We start from the raw sequence: 20,514 nt of genomic DNA on the forward strand, positions 1-20,514 counted from the left end.
TGCAATAAGCTTACGTCTAAGACCACATGTTGATTTTAGTTTCCAGGCCTTGCCCAGATTGTCCTGGGGTGGAGGCGGCTGCTCCATATCCATAGTGTCACTGCTAAGGCTCTTTTAGATTTTGCCTCTAATCTGGGCTTTGTTACAGTATTACAAATGGCATCCTGCTACTTATTCCTTCGTATTATGCACATCTCTATTTCTTCCTTGATGGAAGATATGTCATTCTAGGTTGTCTAGGTGACAGTGATTCTTAGTACTGCTACTAGCTCAAAGTTTCCACCCCAGCCCATGGGAGAACCTATTCCATGGTTATAAGGTAACCAAGTCTCCCTAGTGTTTTTCGTATTATTATTTCTCCAAAGAACCATCTTAATGCTTGTATGAGTAGTTCTTTGATATTTTGTGGATGTGCTTTGACAGGTGAGTAACATTGTCTCCTCTGTTTATTAAGTCTTTAGCTAGGTATTTCCCAGACTGGCTTCAGAAGATGTATGTACTATATGCAAAAGGCAAACAATTGGCAACCGGGCATAGAAACAAATAATGGGCGCTCAGCAAACAGTATCAGGCGGTAATTATGCTGCAGTAATGTTGGTGCTACCAAGTGAGCAGGGGTCGGCTGCCAATTCCACCCCAATAATCCCTTCAGAGAAGAGAGTAGGGAATCAATACAAATCCTCTCCGAGCTCACACACAAAGTAATAGATAGTTAATAACAGTCTCAAAGCCTCAAATATTCTAGCCCACTGTTAATCCTTGGTCATCCACTCAGGGACTTAATACACTCCATATTCGATTTTTATTAATACAGCTTCATCAGCAATATGGCTTTAGTTTATCAATAGTTCATTCAGCTTGAAATTGTCAACAAAGCAGTTTCCTAAGTGGGTCAGAGCGACCTCTGACCCTCACTTCAGGTTCGGTCGCCCCCACGCCACTGCCGCCTGCTCTTCCTGGTCTCCTGCTGCCTCCTGCCACTAGTTTTTCCCGCCGCTGCTCCCTGCAGCCCCGCCCCCCGCACACACCTGTCTCCTTATTCGCCGCCCCGCTCCCGCCACCCAGCTGCTCCTCCCTCACGTCAGCGCTTTTATGCAGACCTCGAAGCGACCGCGCAGCAGGCAAGCCGCAGGCACGCCGAAGGCGCGCCCAAGGCAAGCCCGTCTGCGCCCGTCTGCGCCTGGACCGCGCCCAGCGCCAGGACCCCTGGTCCCAGAGGATGCCAGCCCATGCAACGAACTTACGACGCCGCCACCCTCAACGCATTCAACGCCGGCCGGAACCCCGTCTGCCACCGAGCCAACCCGAAACGCACCCACGGACCCTTCACCTGCCAAGCCTGCAAATTCTCCTGCTTCCGAACCAGCACCGCTCCCGCCAATCCAGGGACCAGCAGCACTCACCTCAAGTGCATCCTGCTCAACACCCGCTCCGTCCACAGACACGCCGTCGAACTCTGGAACCTCCTCGACACAACCTCACCTGACGTTGCCTTCCTCACAGAAACCTGGATGAACGCCTCATCAGCCCCCGACTTCGCCATAGCCATCCCGGAGGGCTACAAGATCACCCAGAGGGACCACGTCAACCAAACCGGAGGAGGCATCGCCATCGTCCACAAAAACACCATCCGAATCACAACCAACTCCGACGACAACCTTACCGCCACCCAGCACCTCCAATTCCAGATACACACCGACCCCAAGACCACTCTCAGAGGCACCCTCATCTACAGACCCCCGGGACCACGCACACAATTCAGCGGAGCCATCGCAGACTTCATCAGCCAGCACGCCCATACCTCCTCAAACTACATCCTCCTCAGAGACCTCAACTTCCACCTGGAGAACAACAATGACAGCAACACCGCTGCCCTCCTAGACAACCTCGCCAACCTCGGACTCAAGCAACTGGTGAACACCCCCACCTACTACGCCGGTTACACGCTAAACCCCATCTTCTCCTACAGCAAGCACATCTCCTTCAGCCACTCCACCGGACTACACTGGACAGATCACAGCTGCGTCCACTTCAACTTCAGGAGAACCACCGCCCACCACCACCCGGAACAGTTTCCCCGCAGAAGCTGGAGCAAGATCACCGCCGACCAACTCACCACCTCCCTCAGCCAGAACCCCCCACCAACACGAGGGACCCCAACGAAGCTGCCCGCAACCTCACAGAGTGGCTCACCAACTGCGCCGATGACCTTGTGCCACTGAAGAACCCTCCCAACAGACCCGGCAGCAAGAAAGCCTGGTGGTTCACCAACGACCTCAAAAACTCCAAGAAAACCTGCCGCACCCTCGAGAAAGCCTGGCACCACGACCAGACAACGGAGAACATAACAGCCCTCAAGAACGCCACCCGCAAACACCACCAGCTGATCCGCACCACCAAAAGGATAACATTCAAAGAACGTCTGGACAACAACACCCACAACAGCAAGGAATTCTTCAACATCGTTAAAGAGCTCTCCGACCCCAGCACCTGCAAAAACGACATCACACCCTTGCACGACCTCTGCGACTCACTCGCCTCATTCTTTCACAGCAAGATCGCCGACATACACAACAGCTTCGGCACACAGACCACACACCCAACCACCGAACCAGCGCCCCCCACCACCACCCTCTGCAACTGGACCCCGATCAGCACCGAAGACACCACCTGCACGATGAACACCATCCACTCCGGCTCCACCACCGAACTCTGTCCACACCATATCTTCAACAAAGCCGACTCCATCATCGCACCCCAAATCCGGGACATCATTAACAGCTCCTTCGCATCAGCCACCTGCCCGGAAAGCTGGAAACATGCAGAGCTCAGCGCCCTCTTGAAGAAACCCACCGCGGACCCCACGGACCTCAAGAACTTCCGCCCCATCTCACTCCTCCCATTGCCTGCCAAAGTCATCGAGAAGACCGTCAACAAACAACTCTCCACCTTCCTCGAGACTAACGGATCCCTCGACCCCTTGCAGTCCGGTTTCCGAGCAAACCACAGCACTGAGACCGCCCTCATCGCAGCTACCGACGACATCAGGTCCCTGCTCGACAACGGGGAAACAGCTGCACTCATCCTCCTGGACCTCTCAGCAGCCTTCAACGCCGTATGTCACCGCACCCTGATACAACGCCTCAGCAACACCGGAATCCAAGGAACAGCCTTGGAGTGGATCGTCTCGTTCCTTGCCGGAAGAACCCAGAGAGTCCGCCTCCCCCCATTCCGATCTGCGGCCACCAAAGTCATCTGCGGAGTTCCGCAAGGATGCTCGCTCGGCCCCACCCTCTTCAACGTCTACATGAGCCCCCTTGCAGCCATCGCATGCCAACACAATCTGAACATCATCTCCTACGCTGACGACACCCAGCTGATCCTCTCCCTCACCAATGACCCCGCCACCGCCAGAGCCAGCCTCCAGGAAGGAATGAGGGACGTCGCAGAATGGATGAAGCTCAGCCGTCTGAAACTGAACTCAGACAAGACAGAAGTCCTCATCCTGGGACCATCTCCCTCTGCCTGGGACGACTCCTGGTGGCCACCTGCCCTGGGCACCGCCCCCAAACCAACGGACCATGCTTGAAAACTGGGCTTTATCCTGGACTCCTCCCTCACTATGTCCAAGCAAGTCAACGCCGTCTCGTCATCCCGCTTTAACACCCTGCGCATGCTCCGAAAGATCTTCCGGTGGATTCCCACCGAAACCAGAAAGACTGTCACCCAGGCCCTCGTCACCAGCCCACTAGACTACGGGAACACCCTCTACGCTGGAACCACAGCCAACTCCAGAAAAGACTCCAGCGCATACAGAACGCCTCTGCACAACTCATCCTGGACATCCCTCGCCACAGCCACATCTCTGCACATCTGGAAGACCTGCACTGGCTCCCCGTCAACAAGAGGATCACGTTAAGACTCCTCACCCACGCACACAAGGCTTTCCACAACATGGGCCCCAAATACCTCAACAGCAGCCTCGCATTCTACACACCCACTCGCCAGCTTCGATCCGCTAGCCTCGCACTGGCCACCGTCCCACAAATTCGCAGATCCACCGCCGGAGGAAGATCCTTCTCCTACCTGGCGGCCAAGACATGGAACTCCCTCCCCACCCACCTACGGCTGACCCAGGATCATCTCTCCTTCAGGAAACTACTCAAGACCTGGCTGTTCGAGCAGTAGCGACTCCCCTCCACCCAGCGCCTTGAGACCCTGACGGGTGAGCAGCGCGCTCTACAAATTTGCTGATTGATTTATCTCACACCTCAACTTCTTCAGGGCTGTGACCAAAAAGGTATTTTTCCGTGCACGCCATGGATTACACTCCGGACGCACCATACTACAATTTTTCACTACTCCCTTTCCTCGCGAGTATTAGTTTGGGCCGACATTACGAGTGGACTGACACCGTGGGTCCATTACGGTGGGGTTTCAGAATAATATCTCATGTTGATAAGGATTGTGATTAGATGCCATAGAAATATAACTTTGATTAGAACATTACCTTTTTGGTGTGCTCAGAGAGGATTTGTATTGATGTCCTACATGCAAATTGCTGAAAAGCCATAGCAACTGTCTCTCTGCTCTTGAGGCTACCAGGCCCCCAATGGCCAGCAGTGCCCTCATCAGGACTTCGTAGTACAGATTAATAAAGCTCGGCCATTCTGATTTCCCCCACCTTCTCTCCCCTCTCCACTCCTGGGGAGCTCCTCAGTGCTCTACCTGTGGAGCACAGCTCTGCTGATCTCTGGCAAAACTGCCTAACTCCAGAGGGAGCTGTGGAACTAAGCCCAGGCCATTTTGCTGCTCCTACTCCCTCCCAAGTGTTTATCCGGTGTATCTTTCCTGTCTTTGGAGTCCCTGGTTCAGTTCAGACCACCAGGAAGGACAGGGAGGAAGAGTCAGGGACATCTGGGGCGTGGCAAATTAGGTTCCTCTTCTCCTCAGTACATGTGCCACAAACAGCCTCCCTGCTGGGTACCATTATGGAAATGCCTGCGCAGACCAGAATTGGTCTGGAAAATTTAGATCTCCTCTCTTCATGGCCCACCAGGCAGTTCTAAGTGGTCAGACTAATCTTACTGTCTCCAGTAGAAGATAAATTCACTTGTGTCATGGTTAGGCATTCAGGATGGTTATGGCTCGAGCAGGTCAGCCGTGAGCTCGCTCTATCACACTCCAGCAGCTACTGACCGCACTCCCTTCATATAAAGTTATGTTAAGCATTGGAGAGTGTCTCTTTGGCAAGCTTTAATTATTTCATTTTTCATTTTGTGTGTAGTGGCATAGGCAGAGCAAAATGTACTTATTATTAAGCATCTAAAATAAACTGCTTGTGAAGTCCAAACTTTTAGGTTGCTAATATAGTTGAGGATACTTGATCAACCTTATAGATTAGCATATTGTTAAGATTCGAATGAAATTTTGACTCCTACTGAGAGTTCAAAACTAATGCCAATTCGAGCTGAAATTTTCACACTTAGTGGAAAAAATAGGTTTATGATCCGGTTTCCAGAGTTCTATTGGGGCTGCATTTGGATTGTAACACTGTAAAGTATTTGCTTAATGAAATCATAAAATGTCTTTCCATAAAATGATTAATGTTAAAATCGTAATTAATACCTCTGGTTTCTTCAAATGATCAGGAGCAAGGATCTGGCAGATTTGTGGTTCCTACCTGGATGGTTTCTGGAAGCGAGACAGAGGACAGACCGTGTTTTACTTCCGCGTCCTCTTCAAGTGAATGCTTGAATTCTTCCCAGCCACTGGTAATAACGCTAGTTCACATTCCATTGTTTTTTTGTTCATTGTGTCACTACACACAGGGACCAACCTAAAGCAAATCAGCCCCGGTCGTGCTCCAATAGGAGGAGTGCATCGCATACTACCAGGCTGCAGCCACACTAAACGGATCAAAAGCAAACACTTTCTCAACAAAGATCTTTGGAGCTAGGTCTGTGTTGCACACAATTAAAGGAAACACAGCATAAGTGAAGCATCTGGAACAAATGCATCTAAATTGTACGTCATAGTACATTTATGGATACCTGATGAATGGCTCCCAACATTTCTGCTCTGCTGGCCACTCGGGCTGTGTGCTGACTCAAAAACTGTAAACTTTTCTCCAGCTTCTTGATGATATCATGCGACTGGTTATCTTCCTCACAAATGGGGACCAATGTCTAAGAGGAAATACCAAGAAACAGATAAAGTTATTTATAGAATAAGACCAGTGATTTACACCCAGTGCTAAGTTTCCCTTTAGGTAATCAGAACCAATTTCAAAAAGTAGAGGAATAATACAATTTCACTTTCCATATCCCCTTCAATTTGAATGTGTTATTTGTGTCTTCCAAACGTGGTTATCAAAACTAAACCTATTTAGTAATGAATTGCTAGTAATATATTCATGTTTTCTGAATTCTTACTCAATACCTCTATTATGAAGTACACCGTAAGTAAACTGAGTGGAAAAAATGTCAGGAGATCAGTTCAGTGGACTTTTTTCTCCATTCTGCACTGGTCACAGTTATTTTACCTGATTATTGGAAGATGACCCAGTGAAAGGGGACATGTCTTGGTATTTTCACAGAAGTCTCCGTTCAATTTTTGCTGCCAAATAAAGGTTGTGTCAATACCGACTCGAAACAATGTTTCTGCGAGTATGTCCCAAATTATCAGGCCAACATATAACAGTTGCTGATAATGGAATTACCAAATCAACCTTTAACAACCTATTTGCAGATTCACTTCACACTAGCATTTAATGTAAAAAAGCAAGCAGCACAGCCAAACACGGTAATTTCAACTGACCAGGGTTTTCTTTAGAAACTTTCAATTGGAGCAGAGAGCTAAAAATTCATAGAAAATCAAGTCAAATATATTTTTGTTTTCTCTGAATACAAATCAATGAAGCTTAATCGCATGACAGAAACTTGTATCTCTGTGAAAACTTATCTAATGCTCAGGTGGTAGGATATACTCCCAGAAGAAGCGTCCATGTCGTCTGTTATCCTGAGAGAAGCTGATATTCTTCCTGCTTTCCTCCTGCCAGTTGTAGAAATGCTCTGGCGATTTATGCTCCAAGGAGATAGCTGCTGCGGGAGTGACTGCGGCCGCTGGGGACTGCAAGTCCCACAACTCCCTGCGCCTGGACACACCTGAGGCTCATCTGGCCGGCTACTTCTGGCATGTTGACTGCAGCGCAGGAAGTGCCCAGGCCATGGGCAGGCCCGTCTGTGGCCGCACGCGGTCGGACAAGGCTTGGCCGGGACACCCCTCTAATGTTGACCTTCTCTAAATAGGTGAGGGATTATGGGGAAGAGGGAAAGCACTGTTGGGCCTCTGTTAGCTACCCCTCCCTCCAAGCTCAAACTTACATCGATTGACCTACTGCTGCAAAGGGCAATTAGGGCTATGGCTAAGGAAATTGATCTGGTGTAAAGGAGGTTATTATTAGGCGCAGGAGTGCCCTTAGGGGGGCCACTTTTATCTCGTTTTTGTTCATCTGATCTTGCAGATGATACCAATGCTGATGAAGTTGGACCAAGTATTGTAATTGGGACTACAGCTATATTAACCAGTGCTTTAAACGGTTCACCTCACCCACAGGCCTTCTGTATTGACCCTCAATGCCCAGCGAAAAAAGGGAGAAGGGTCATTCGTAGTAATCAATTAAAGCAATTAGCGCAGGCTGCTCCTTTAACTGATATCCCTGCTCCTGGCCAGCCGTTAACTGCCAACATCGGTTCTAGTAGTAACGGACTGGACCTACAACTAACTTGGCTGATGCAATGGGTAACAGAGATAGTTGATAAGGTTATAGCCATTCTGAATACAGACTTGATAACAACTTTGGCACGTCTTAGAATCATAGAAGAAGCCCAAAAAAGTTTCTTTTATAACCAATATTTCAGGGACATGGAACTTGTGAAGATGATGCCCCATGCAACTCCAACACGCCCATCACAAGTTCTGACAGGATGTGCATCTGCAAGGGCCCTGCTGCTACCTCCTCTTTACAGTCAACTAAAAGGAATCAAGCATCTTCTAGTCAGATTAATGTTAAGAATCAGAATGGGGTTCAAATGTGGCAGAAGGGACACATCAACGAGCTCCCTAGAACTATAGTGCAAGACACCGGCCATCGATTTGCCACCCGAGTCCTGCCCATATGTTGTAATATTGTCTGGTGCTCCCGAATTATGAGGAGGCCTATCTGAAACACATGATGAACTAACAAACACATGTTTGCACTGGCTTGTGCAAAACAGAAATTTCCCACTCATTAGCACACAATATTCTTTTTTCAAACAGAGAAGGGTGGATTGGAAAGAGAAGTTCCGATCGTTCAGGGGCTTGCATAGTCATTCATTTCAGGGACCCTAATATGGTGCTGAAATTGTTTGATGATGTGCAGCGGAAAGAAGGGCGCTCATATTATTCTCTTGCACCTAGGTTTTATGCCTACAGGGCGTGCTAGCATAATTCGCCAAAACATTCCCCAAATAACATGCCCCTTTATAATGGCCGCCAACGATTTAATAGAAATGTTACCATACCAATCTCAAATTGCTATGATGTATTGGAAATGGTTAATTGACTAAGTGCTAAAAAAATCTCCTTGCTGAGTGTTGAGGGGTAAGTAATGGACCTGATGTAGAAGAGGTTACTTCCACAGTGGGGGTGAAGGGCAGGGCAATATTGACACCATCTAACTTGATGACGAGTATAACCCTGACTCAAAGGCAGTGATGTGGTGATACATTGAGTATTCTTAACAATTATGATTGTTTTGAAGGCACAGGCCCGAGAAACAGACGAAAAGGCGACCTCCCCTATTTTGAACTATAGACCTTGCCACATCTGATGATCCTGAAACCTAAACAGATCTTCATGTATATGATGGTTTGACTCTGATATCATGGAACCTGGCAAATATTAACTCTAAACTTTCTGTCCCCAATTGGATCACTTCTACTGGAAAAAATGAAGTGTGTTTTCCAGGAAACATGGGCAGTGGATAAAATGTATGTTAATGGGTACTCTACATATAGCGTTCAAGCCAAATGCTGGGAGAGCGATTGGGGTTTCATAATTTTATTAAAATATGAGATTGCATGTATTCATAAGCAGCTAAAAGTTGATTTCCCTGATATAATGGGACTCAAGCTAAAGTTTCCCGCCAGTTTAAAATTGATTCAATATAATGTTTACGCAAGATTGGTCTGTGTGGGCATTGACTCATTCGTTTTGGCTATGTTAGATCTAGTAGGTGTTTATCAGCAGCAGGCTAAAATTGTGGTCAGAGGGGGTTTCAATGTTTAATTTGTGCCATCTCCTTCAATGAATGCCTTAATAGAGGAGGAAGTGGAGCTCTGAGGCATCCCCTATTGGTCTGATTAAGTGCAACAGGTTTTCTTTAATGCCGCCTTTCAGCTTGCTTCCCTAGCGGTTGGGAGGAGCTTAGGGCCTGTAACGGGCGGACTCATTCCAAACCCAAATCTGTATGCAAACACTTACTACTTCTAAAAGCAACCTACCCGTATTCCACTCAACTCCAAAAGGGGGAAATTGTAGCATTGTTATTGATTACATCCTGCTAGATGCAAGACTCTAGCCACTACTTAGTGGCATGGAAATTGTTTTTCGAGCAGATAGCGATCATAACCCATTGCCCTCATCTCCGAATGGTGATTCCCTCAAGAGAGGTTTGTCTACCTGCTCTACTTTAGCTCAAAAGCCAGTTCTAACAAATAATCTTGGAAGAATCACATGGCCTCTGGTTTTAGCAGACTGTTCATTGCACTCTAGGATTTATCAGTTGTACTTCCAGTTTTTTATGAAAATGCCACTCTTTCCCTGCATCATTAGTGACTATTTATGGTGAATTCTTTACAAGGTTGTGCCGAGTATGTCATCAGGAGGCAACCCAAAAGTCTCCGGCTATCCTGAATGGGCACAGGTGGTATAATGCCAAGTGTAAGTTGGCAAGGAGCAATCTCAAGAGGGCTATTAGAGAATGTTGCCGCCCAGACATTTCAGCAGCTCAGCTTGGATATAGCTACACTTGCCAAAGCAAAAACCAAATGGACTGAGAAAAACTGGCAGGACTTGCTGACAGTGGTAGGGTCAAGAAGGAGATTCTGGCACACCGTTTTGCACGGAGGTTTAGATAGTATAAGTACTCCTAGCTATCACATTCAGCCAGAGAAGTGGGTTTATCATTTCTCTACACTCTATACAAAATATGATACTATTGCTATTACACCTCAGTCATTAGTATTAAACACTTTTCCCATGATACATCTACTGATGTTAAACTAGCTTTCAGTCTTGAAGATACATGCACTGCCATCAACTGATTAAAATCAGCAAATGATACCGGCCCAGATCATATTCCTGGTGACCTTTTTAAGTCAGATCCTCTAATCGGGGAAACACCATTGTAGTTTATCAGAAAAGTGATGCTTCAAGCCCAATGAATCACAAACCCATTAGCTTCATCGATATTTTGCACACAAAAAATTCAAGACAAGCATTGGACAAACTGTAGGCCTGGATGGATGCAAACTGTATTCTCTCATCTCTTCAGGCAGGTTTCCATGCCGAAACAAGTACTTTTGATTAAGTTTTCAGGTTCACATTATTAAACTGGCAATAAGTGTTAAGCAACCAGAAATTGTATATTGCTTTTCGTTGATTTAGGATCGGTTTTTGATCTTATACCTCGAGAAAGCCTATGGACAGTACTGGTAAGCATGGGAGCCCCTACTATCCTGGTGACTAATAGCCAGGATACATCAAGCCAATTACGCTCCAATCCTTTGGAGGAAATACGGAGAGCCAAAGGACAGAATAGCGATACAGCATGGAGTACCTCAAGAGTGCATTTTGGCACCAACATTATTTACCCTGTATATAAATAGGGTGGTAAATGATCTTGCTGGTTGCAGGAATGATTTTACTTCTCTGAATGGTATGAAAAATCAAATTCTTTGTTTGCTTATAACTCCTTACTGATATTTAAGACCCCTGCAGGCCCTAAGATACTGCTAGATACATCCTTAAATTTGTGCAGGGGACTGGAACCCAACACAGAATAGACTAAATGTATGTTGTTTGAAAATGGTAGATCTAGACACTCCATAGTCAAAGTTGATGGAAAGTCCCTTGAGCAGGTTCACAGGTTTTAAGCAGACCCAGCTGCACCCAAATAAACCCAGCTTTTGTAGGTTTACCGTGATGAAAGTCCAAGGTGCTGGGCTCTTTGGATCTGCGATATGTATATATGCGGACATTTGTAAGTTGGTAGTAGGGGAGAAAAATGTTGTACGGTCTCTTGTTTCAGTTCCCACGGGTATCCCACTTGTCCCCCTTGCCGATGTTGCCTCACTGAAGCCTTTGAAGTACTTGTTATGACTGTATACCACGCCTGAGCTACTTGATCAAGAGGCTCTGAGGGAGCTGTTGATGAATAGGGGCAAAAAGATTCCCTAGTTGAGACATATGGCAACCGGGTTTAGTTTCTTTGCCTGGCCAATCTACGGGTTCACCAATAGGGACTAAGTAAGGCAGTGATACCGACTAAAAACCCTAAACATTTGGAATATGTGAATGACCAATATACCTTGAGTAAAAAGGCAGGACGTTTGACCAGTCAATTTGTCAGTTTCAAGTCTAGTCCCAAATTCGAAATATTTTTAGATATGGTTTTACCACCAGTAGCAAAGAGTTTGTATTTGAGATTTCATCTGGGCTGCTTGCGACTAAGGACCTTTGGGGATACGGTTAGAGACCAAGCTTCAGACAGGTGTCTAGCATGTGAATGTATCAAAGATCCAAGAATGGATAAAAATGTGTGACTTAACTGTAAAGGTTTTTTGCACCATTGGTATTTTCACCATTTCTCATTTGATCCCCAGTTCCCCAATGATGTGTGATATTGATGAGTTTTGCTGTATGCTTGTATTTCATAAACTTTTATTCGATTATAAAAATTTGCATAATCATAAAAAGTACAATTTATAAAAAATCATCGGTTTTGTACAGAAATTCACATGTTATAGTTTATAAAACAATGCCCTGACGGGTTTTCATTACTTTTTTTAAAAAGGTCGATATCATTTTGGCTTCGTGCGGGTTTACCGGTGACTGGAGATAAACAAGCGCTGGATATGTGCTTCTAAGACCGCTTGAACGAAGAAGGGGAAAAATCCATTTTTTCCTGGCTACGCTGTAGTATTTGCAGAACAGTGTGACATGGACCGTTGATTGCTTGGAGGCCCCGCCACACGGACAACAAATCAAGTTCCGGGACCAGTTGTTCTGTTCCGGAAATGAGACCAAGCGGAAGAAAAGATCGAACCGGAGTCTTGTCAATAGAAACTTTTCGTAGTTCGAAAGAAAGAACGTCAGGTAGGGCTGTATCAGTCTCTCTGGTTGCAATAGGCAGATTTTTCCGTTTTGTGTTTTTACAATCTCAGCCTGATTGCGGAGTTCTCTTAAGTGGCCCATACATAGTTCTTTAAGCTGTTTCTTTGGATGTCTTCTATTGAAGGTGGTTCAAGAAAGTATTGCTCCCGATCTAGATCTTGAAAAAATTTAAAAATGTAGTTGAGCCAGGGAATTTTCCTCCAGTGAGCTAGGCTAAGGCAATCGGCGATGAGGGAGCGTGTTATATGGCTTTCTGGATTGCACCATATGCGGTGCCATAGAATGAGAGGCTGGCAGCGTATGGTGTCTGTCACAAATTCCATCCCTAGCTCTCGATGTGATGCTAGAATCGGAGAGCTTTGTGGAAGGGCCAGAACATACTTAATAAAGGCGTTCTCCGTTGCCTGTAGTTGGTTAATGTTTCCGTATCCCCAGATGCCTGCTCCGTAACTAGCCACGCTGTGGCACTTTGCATAGTATAGCGTTAACAGTTCGGAAGGAGCTGGTTTGCCGAGTTTCCTGGAAAAGGCACAAAGTGCTGATGTTGCTCGACGGAAGTTGAGGTTTCTGGCTTCAATGGCTTTACGCCAGGTCATTGAATCGTCTACGAGTATACCCAGATAGGGGTATACTGTTGTTTTTTCCAGCTTGGTGTTATTTATGTATATGGATTTTGAGGTTCCGTGTTTGGGTCCTATGATCATTGTAAATGTTTTCTTTGTATTTACTTTTAGACCCAAAGAGTCCATAAACGTCACGTATTTGTTCAACTGTCGTTGGAGTTGGTTAGCTGTTCGGGCCAGGATGACCGAGTCGTCGGCATAGAGGAGGATGGGTATAGGGCGGCGTGCTATCTGTGGGAGGTCCTGGCTCCCTGCCAACATAGCTTTTTCGATCCCGTTGGTGTATAGATTGAATAAGAAGGGAGCCAGTACGCACCCTTGCCTTACTCCTCGTGTGATTTTAAAGGGACGTGATAGTTCGCCGCCGATGCCATAACGCACTCGGCCTTCTGCGTTGGTATATAGACCCCTGAGGAAGGCCAATATCGGTGGGTCTACTCCAAGATTGGACATAATATCCCACAGCTTTGCGTGCTGAACGCAGTCAAAAGCCGCGCTCAGGTCTACGTAGACCAGGTAGATTTTTCCTTCTTTTACGTGAGCGTATTTTCCGGCCAGGAGGGTCAGGTTTAGGGCCTGCTCCACCGTTCCGAGTCCCTTCTGGAAGCCATATTGCAGGTCTGTGAAGATGTTATTTACCTGGGCCCAAGATTGTAATCGGTCCAGGAGTAGTCGGCCTGCAATTTTGCCCGTGGAATCCAGAAGGGAGATCGGCCGGTAGCACGCGGGATCGTTGCGGTCCCCTTTCTTAAATATTGGCAAGAGGGTGGATGATGACCATGATGGAAGGAGACCGATTTCAGCGACTGCAGTCATTACCCGGGTTATTATTAGCGACCAATAGTCACTGTTGTATAAAAACAAGTCCATAGGTACCCCGTCTGGGCCGGGAGCCTTGCCAGTTTTTGACGCTTTGATTGCCTTTCTGACCTCAGTGACAGTGAAGCGTAGATCAATGGGAAGAAAATTTTTCTCTGCTTCGTCCTCGCGTTCTATTTGAGGTATGTCAGATGGCGAGCCGAAGATTTTAGTGAAGTGGTGAAACCAGTCGTTCTCGGTTACTGCTACGTCGAGGTGGTATGGATCAGTATTGTTATCTAAAAAAGGTGATCTGATGGTCTGCCAAAATGTGATGCTGTCCTTTTTTAGTGCGCTTTCGTGTAGTTGGCACCAAAGGTCTCTCTTTATCTGCCGCCTTCGGTTGTTCCTAGCTTCATTGTACGTTTTCCTCCGAAGTGAAATTAATTGAGCATCTCTTGGTTTCTGCCGGAGGGCTTCTTTTAAGGACGTGAGGGCCTTTCTGCAGTCTGAGTTAAACCATCTTTTAGTTTGGGGTTTAGGTTTGTTTGCCGTGTGTTTGAATAACTCGTCTCTTATTGCCCCTTGAATGTTATGGAAAGAGGTGATGATTAGTTCGGGGGAGGCCTCTGCAGACAAACAGTCCCTTAGCCAGGGGTGCGTTTTTTCAAGTATCCTTTGCGAGGTCACTTCAGGGTCGACTTTCGCCCATTTGATGGCGTACCCGTTCTTCTTCTTTATTGTTATTGAATGTTGGTCAAGAGAACTGGTTTTTGTTGTGGAGGGGCCCGCTTTTTCCATTGTGAGCTCCACACTCAGGGGATAGTGATCACTAATTGGACTGGACCCTACTTTGTAGTTTTTTAGCGATCTTTTACACGTATTAGAGGCTAAGATAAAGTCAATGGTGGACGTGCAGCCTCGCCCATGGAAGGTGGGTAGAAATTCCTGGGCCGGGTCCACTAGTTCGTTTACAAAGTCTAGGTCCAGGGTGAATAGGATTTCATTTAGCTTATTTCCGCTTTCAGTGTGTGCGAAATGAGGAATGGGATTTCCGGATTCAGATTGTAAGCCACAGATTCCGATTTTGTGGTTTGGGCATAATGGGTGGTTGAAGTCGCCTCCCCAGATGTATTTTATTGTCGCGCTTAGGTTCGCGCTTTGTAGTGTGGATATGAGAGCCACCATTTCGTCTAGATTTGTACAGCAGTCCAGAGTACCTGCGTTATTATAATAATTTATGAGTATATATATGTTCCTCGATGCGGTAGTCTGATGGGTAATTTGGATGATTTGAAAGGTAGGTGTTTCTTTCGTTAGTTTTACCGTGACTGCTATGGTGTTGGAGAAATAGATCATGAGTCCACCTTTTGGTCTTCCCATTGTGCTAGGCGTTGCTTTGGTGAAGAATGTCTTATATCCCGCTAGATGGAGGGGGGATGTACGCCAGGTCTCTTGTAGGCACAAGATTTGGTGGCTTCCTGCTATTTCCAGCCATTGAGGACATGTTATTTTTCCGGTTAGACCTGCGACGTTCCAGAAGGCTATGCCTATTCTCATGGCCTCGTAGTCTGTCGAGGTGGCGGGTACTGTTTTGTGGTTGGTAGGGATTTCAGCGGCTAAAACTTGGTCGGTGAATGATCTTTCGCTCGTGTCCGGTTTTTTGAGGGGAGTGTGGGTCAAAGGGTTGTTTAGTTGGATCGTTGGTGTCTCTGGTGTGTCAGGCTGTTTTGGTGGGACTGTCGGGTGCTTATCAGAGACTGGGTGATGTAAGACGGCAACTGTGTGTTGGCTAAGATCGACCATAGGTGGTCAATCGACCATATCGAGGCACTCGTATCGATTTTGGGTCGGGAAGCCCTGCCAACCTTCGTATGCTGGGTAGGGTCTATCCTGCCAATATGGAACTTGGCCATCAACGTACCTTTCTCTTGGCCCCCCCCTGTCTAGGTACTCGCATGGGTAATCCCTCCGACTCCATGGTGTTTGACGCCATGGGTCCTGGTTTCGCGGGTCTTTGGGATGGTGGTGCCATTCCCAGGGTGGTAGGTTATGATGTTGTTTCACTGGGGGGTAAAAGAGAGAAAGGTGGCGGGCATCTATTCCCCCTTTTTTCTCGAGTTGTGGCCAGGCACAGATGTAGTCTACCATTGCGGGATCTCTGCAAGTTACAATGATGCAGTCACCGCGTATTGTTTTCTTGGTTTTGCCTATCCAGGCTACCCTACGTGCTGACGTAATCCCTCCTGATAGGTGTGATTTGAGAGGTCTATTTATGCTGAGCCACTGCATGGCCTTATTTTTAAGTGACCATGCAGTTTCTGGGGTGTCTTCTGCTAACTCGGGTACTCCTGTTAAAACTATTGTGTATGGAGTAGCTTCAGGGGGCAAGTGGGCTGGACGTCTAACTGTGGGGAGTTTTTTCGGGGTAGTTTCCGATGTGTTCTTGGATGTTTTTTGGGGAGGTAGTGGATTCGTAGGCTGGGAATCGGGTTTCTCTGTGGGGATTCTACTGGAGTCTGGGTTTTGTGCTGGACATGGGGTGTGTGCCGTGATCTTGCCTTTGGTGGTTGCCTGCTGTGCTTTTTGTTGTGGTGGTTTCTCCTGCTGGGGATGAGGCGTATTTGCTATTGGTTTGGGTGCGGTGGACGGTGGATTTGGGTTCTTCTGTGCAGCGGATGTTGCGTTTGAAGGATTAACTGTTTTCTGAATGTGTTTTTGGTTTTGCTTTTTTGGTGGGTGTGAGGTGTTTCGCTGGCCCTTTACGTCTATCCTAGTATTTGTATCTAGAAGAGTGGCCGATATTATTGACAGTTGAGCTTCGAGATTTCTGATGCTCAACTGGATAGGCTTTAGGTATTGGTAGAGTAGATCTTTAGTAGTGGTGAGCACTTGTGATTCTGCAGGTCTTACATTGCTCAGATGTGTTGTTATTGGAGATTGCCTTATGTGGAAGAGTGGAGTCAGGAATGTGCAATATGCTATTGGAGCATGGGGAGTTTGGATGGGTCATGGGTGAGCTTTGTGTTTTTCCACTGAGTGAAAGTCGAGTCTCCGATGTTGCCCTTTCCCTCTCGCCATGCTGGGGCAGGTTGTCGGTGGTTTGGATATCTCCTTGGGTTTGACATCCAGCTAGGTCGGGGGTTGCTTCCAAGTCTTCTGATGTTATTGAGGGATCCGACTCAGAATGCGTGACTGACAGGTCGACTACTGAAGGAACGGTGTTAAGTTCTGTGATTGGAAGAGGCACTGGAAGTGAGCTGTTTTGGGAGGTCAGATTAATTGGGGATGCAGCGTTCGCTATGGCACCAAGTGATGAGCGCTTGGCATTTGCGCTCATAAGATCCATTGAGACTCTCTTTTCCATTAAAGCTATGCTTTGGTTTATCGTTTCGTTAACCCGTGATATAAAAAGGTCGATAGGGCCAGTTACTTGTGCTACCTCCTGTGCATGTTTGGATTTGGGTTTGGAGGCACTTCTAGTTTTTGGCGGCATGCTTGTTAGTTGCTGGGTCGTCGATGAAAGAGGGATGGCCCGGTCCGGTCTCTATCGGGCACTAACAGGCAACAACGGCCCGCCCTTGGCCCGGGCTTCGCCCGTGCGCGTCCCGCGATGCGCGTGATAGGCCCTGTTTAAGTAAGTGAGGTGTAGGGAAGGGGCGGGGCACTGGGAGGGGGCGCGGCTCACGCGGGAAGAGGGAACAGCTGATGTTACTGACGCTGTCCCTCGCAGTCCCCGGGCCGCGCCTCTCGCCTCCGCTGCGGCCTCGCGTCTCCACTCACAGGGTCTCCGGCAGGTTTGACAAGGAAGGCTGCTCCTGCAGCAACGGCAATTAGGGTTTGGAAAAAACGCTGGCAAGTCCTTACAGCAGCAAGTCTCTCTGGCGAGCGGCTCCCGCGGAGCGGGGGCCGCGAGAGGTTTTAAACACCCTGTAGGGGGCGGGGCACTGGGAGGGGGCGCGGCTCACGCGGGAAGAGGGAACAGCTGATGTTACTGACGCTGTCCCTCGCAGTCCCCGGGCCGCGCCTCTCACCTCCGCTGCGGCCTCGCGTCTCCACTCACAGGGTCTCCGGCAGGTTTGACAAGGAAGGCTGCTCCTGCAGCAACGGCAATTAGGGTTTGGAAAAAACGCTGGCAAGTCCTTACAGCAGCAAGTCTCTCTGGCGAGCGGCACCCGCGGAGCGGGGGCCGCGAGAGGTTTTAAACACCCTGTAGGGGGCGGGGCACTGGGAGGGGGCGCGGCTCACGCGGGAAGAGGGAACAGCTGATGTTACTGACGCTGTCCCTCGCAGTCCCCGGGCCGCGCCTCTCGCCTCCGCTGCGGCCTCGCGTCTCCACTCACAGGGTCTCCGGCAGGTTTGACAAGGAAGGCTGCTCCTGCAGCAACGGCAATTAGGGTTTGGAAAAAACGCTGGCAAGTCCTTACAGCAGCAAGTCTCTCTGGCGAGCGGCCATATTGTAAAATAGTGCCAGAAACAGAAGAACATGTCCTTTTTCTGCACTGCGTATTATCCTTGCAGTGCTGGATATGCCCAATTTGTTTAAACTTAAACATTACACGGAAATCTAAAAACAGATACCTCGGGCCCAATTGTCTTTGCAGTAAGGCGTTTTCTGCTGAATGTTTGGTTTAAATACCTGAAGATTATGTCTTAAAAGCATAGTAAAATGTGTGCCTTTGTATCTCTAATATCAGATTGTGACCTGGTCTTATTTTTTATATAGATTTTATCCGTTGGGAATTCTTTTTAGAACAATCAATATGAATTTATGGAATGGCTAAACTGAATGAATCATAAATGCCAGTTTCAATCAGCCAATGCTGGTGAATATGAGGTGCCTAATCTGTAAATGAGGCAACATCAGCAGACCTCAAAAGCCAATTACTGGCAATAACATCCAAGACATTAGCGGCTGATTGGCAAGAGGCTTATTTGAATGAGCTGGCAGAAATGCCACACTCTACTATATGTAACATGACTAGCGGAAATGATCAAGTGGATTTGCGTGGAAATGATCATTGCCAACTTAAAACTTCTTGTGATCAGATGGCCCCCAAATACAATGTATGGATCATTTTATGCATAATTTGACAGATACTGCAATGAACCATGCAGCACCTGGCCTGTGGTCTTGCTCGCCACGTAGTCAAGCGTCCTTCAATTGTTGCCTGAACTGGTTCTGATACAGCTTACCAAAACATTTCTTTTAGCCTCACCCTTGGGATTATGGCCAGACTTTCCGGGTTTGACCAAAATCCCTCCGTCCCAAGCCTCCCCAGTAGATCTCTTAAAGATCTAAACCAGGGGATCGAGGTTACCAGTGGGGACTTCAAAAGGCCAGTTAATGGCTCATGGTGGGTTACAAGCACGTCCACAGACCACAACCTGTGCCAGAACATAAGTTTATAATTACATTTATGAACCAGTTGTCTATGGGAGAGGTCCAAGTATAGGGTCATCAGAGGGGTGCTAGGAGGTAGGTCTACTAAGGATCTAAGAAAACTATTTGCAATGGAAGACAAACAATTGGTGTTACCCCCTCCCCCCCCCCCCAGAGTTCTTCTACATAGAGAGCCCCCCACTAGAACCTTGGCATTATACATTTCAAAAGCTGGTGCAAGCTGCCGGAACGATGTTTTCCTATGATTTTAGTAATGTGGGTAGTCTGATGAATTAGTTGTAGTTTAGTGTTCTCAATCTGGGCAGGCCAGTGAGTTGTCGGGGTCAGGCAAATACCTAAATAGTCAAAAGTGTCAACTTGCTCCAATTTGCTACTGCCAGCTAACGGGTATTTTGGTGGGATTAGCCGTTCCTCTTTTAAAAATCATATTTGCTTTTGGCCTCGTTTAAATCTAGAACCCACTCGTCACAAAACTTGATAAAATCATTCAAAAACTGTTGTAATCCCTGTGCTGATTTAGAAATTAAAAGTGTGTTGTCAGCAAAAAGAAGGGCAGGAACTCTTTTTGCGCCGATTTTTGGAGCATCACACCCATCTCTGTCTAAAAAGTCAACTACGTAGGAAACAACAAGGGAGGAAGGGAAATCAACTCAGGAGCACTCTTACTCCCCCCTCAATACTGTAATCAAAACAACAAAAGAGTGTACCTTTCTGCAAAGAAGAACATGCATGTAAAAACCAACTAGGTTTGTTAGAAAGCCCTCACTCATCACCTAGTTGGTGACATGCTTCATCATCGGACCCCACCAGGAGAGGCTGAATGCCACCCTGGTGTGCTTCAACGCCAGAATTACTGCAGAGCTGGTATCATGTGAATTGTGATAGGTGAAAGTGAATTTAAAATGTCTAGACTGTCAAAAAAATATTTTATTAGTTTACGAATCAGACATGGACAAAAAAAAAGAAATGTGGGATAAAAAAAACAGATACATTGTTCAGTTATATCCCTTGATGTGTGGTCAACATGTTTCTGCCTATGTGTGATTATTAATCAGGCTTTCATCAGGACCAGAATGTGGTGAGCCTCGGCAGTCTGGGCGCGCTAAGGCCCACCCTAACCAGAGGTTATTGGTGTGAAAAATAGTAAAAAGACAATAATTGTCAGGAAATCCTCATGTTGAGAGGAACAGATTTTACTTTGAAAAAATACAACAGACAATGACAAATAAAGAGAAAACAAAAAGAAGT

The 20,514-nt window shown here is 47.1% G+C and overlaps 1 protein-coding gene across 2 annotated transcripts in view; it reads right to left on the reverse strand.

Moving 5' to 3' along the window:
* The window catches only part of IRAG2 (inositol 1,4,5-triphosphate receptor associated 2), a 1,414,859-nt gene that overhangs the window by 254,239 nt on the left and 1,140,106 nt on the right, over nt 1-20,514 (reverse strand). For both annotated transcript variants that reach the window (XM_086920312.1, XM_086920307.1), the window contains one exon: nt 6,054-6,188. In XM_086920312.1, the coding sequence (XP_086776438.1) occupies nt 6,054-6,188 (135 nt within the window). The remainder of the gene's footprint in view (nt 1-6,053; nt 6,189-20,514) is intronic.

Source organism: Lissotriton vulgaris, chromosome 1_1, assembly GCF_964263255.1.
Source record: "Lissotriton vulgaris chromosome 1_1, aLisVul1.2, whole genome shotgun sequence".
Lineage (NCBI taxonomy): Eukaryota > Metazoa > Chordata > Amphibia > Caudata > Salamandridae > Lissotriton > Lissotriton vulgaris.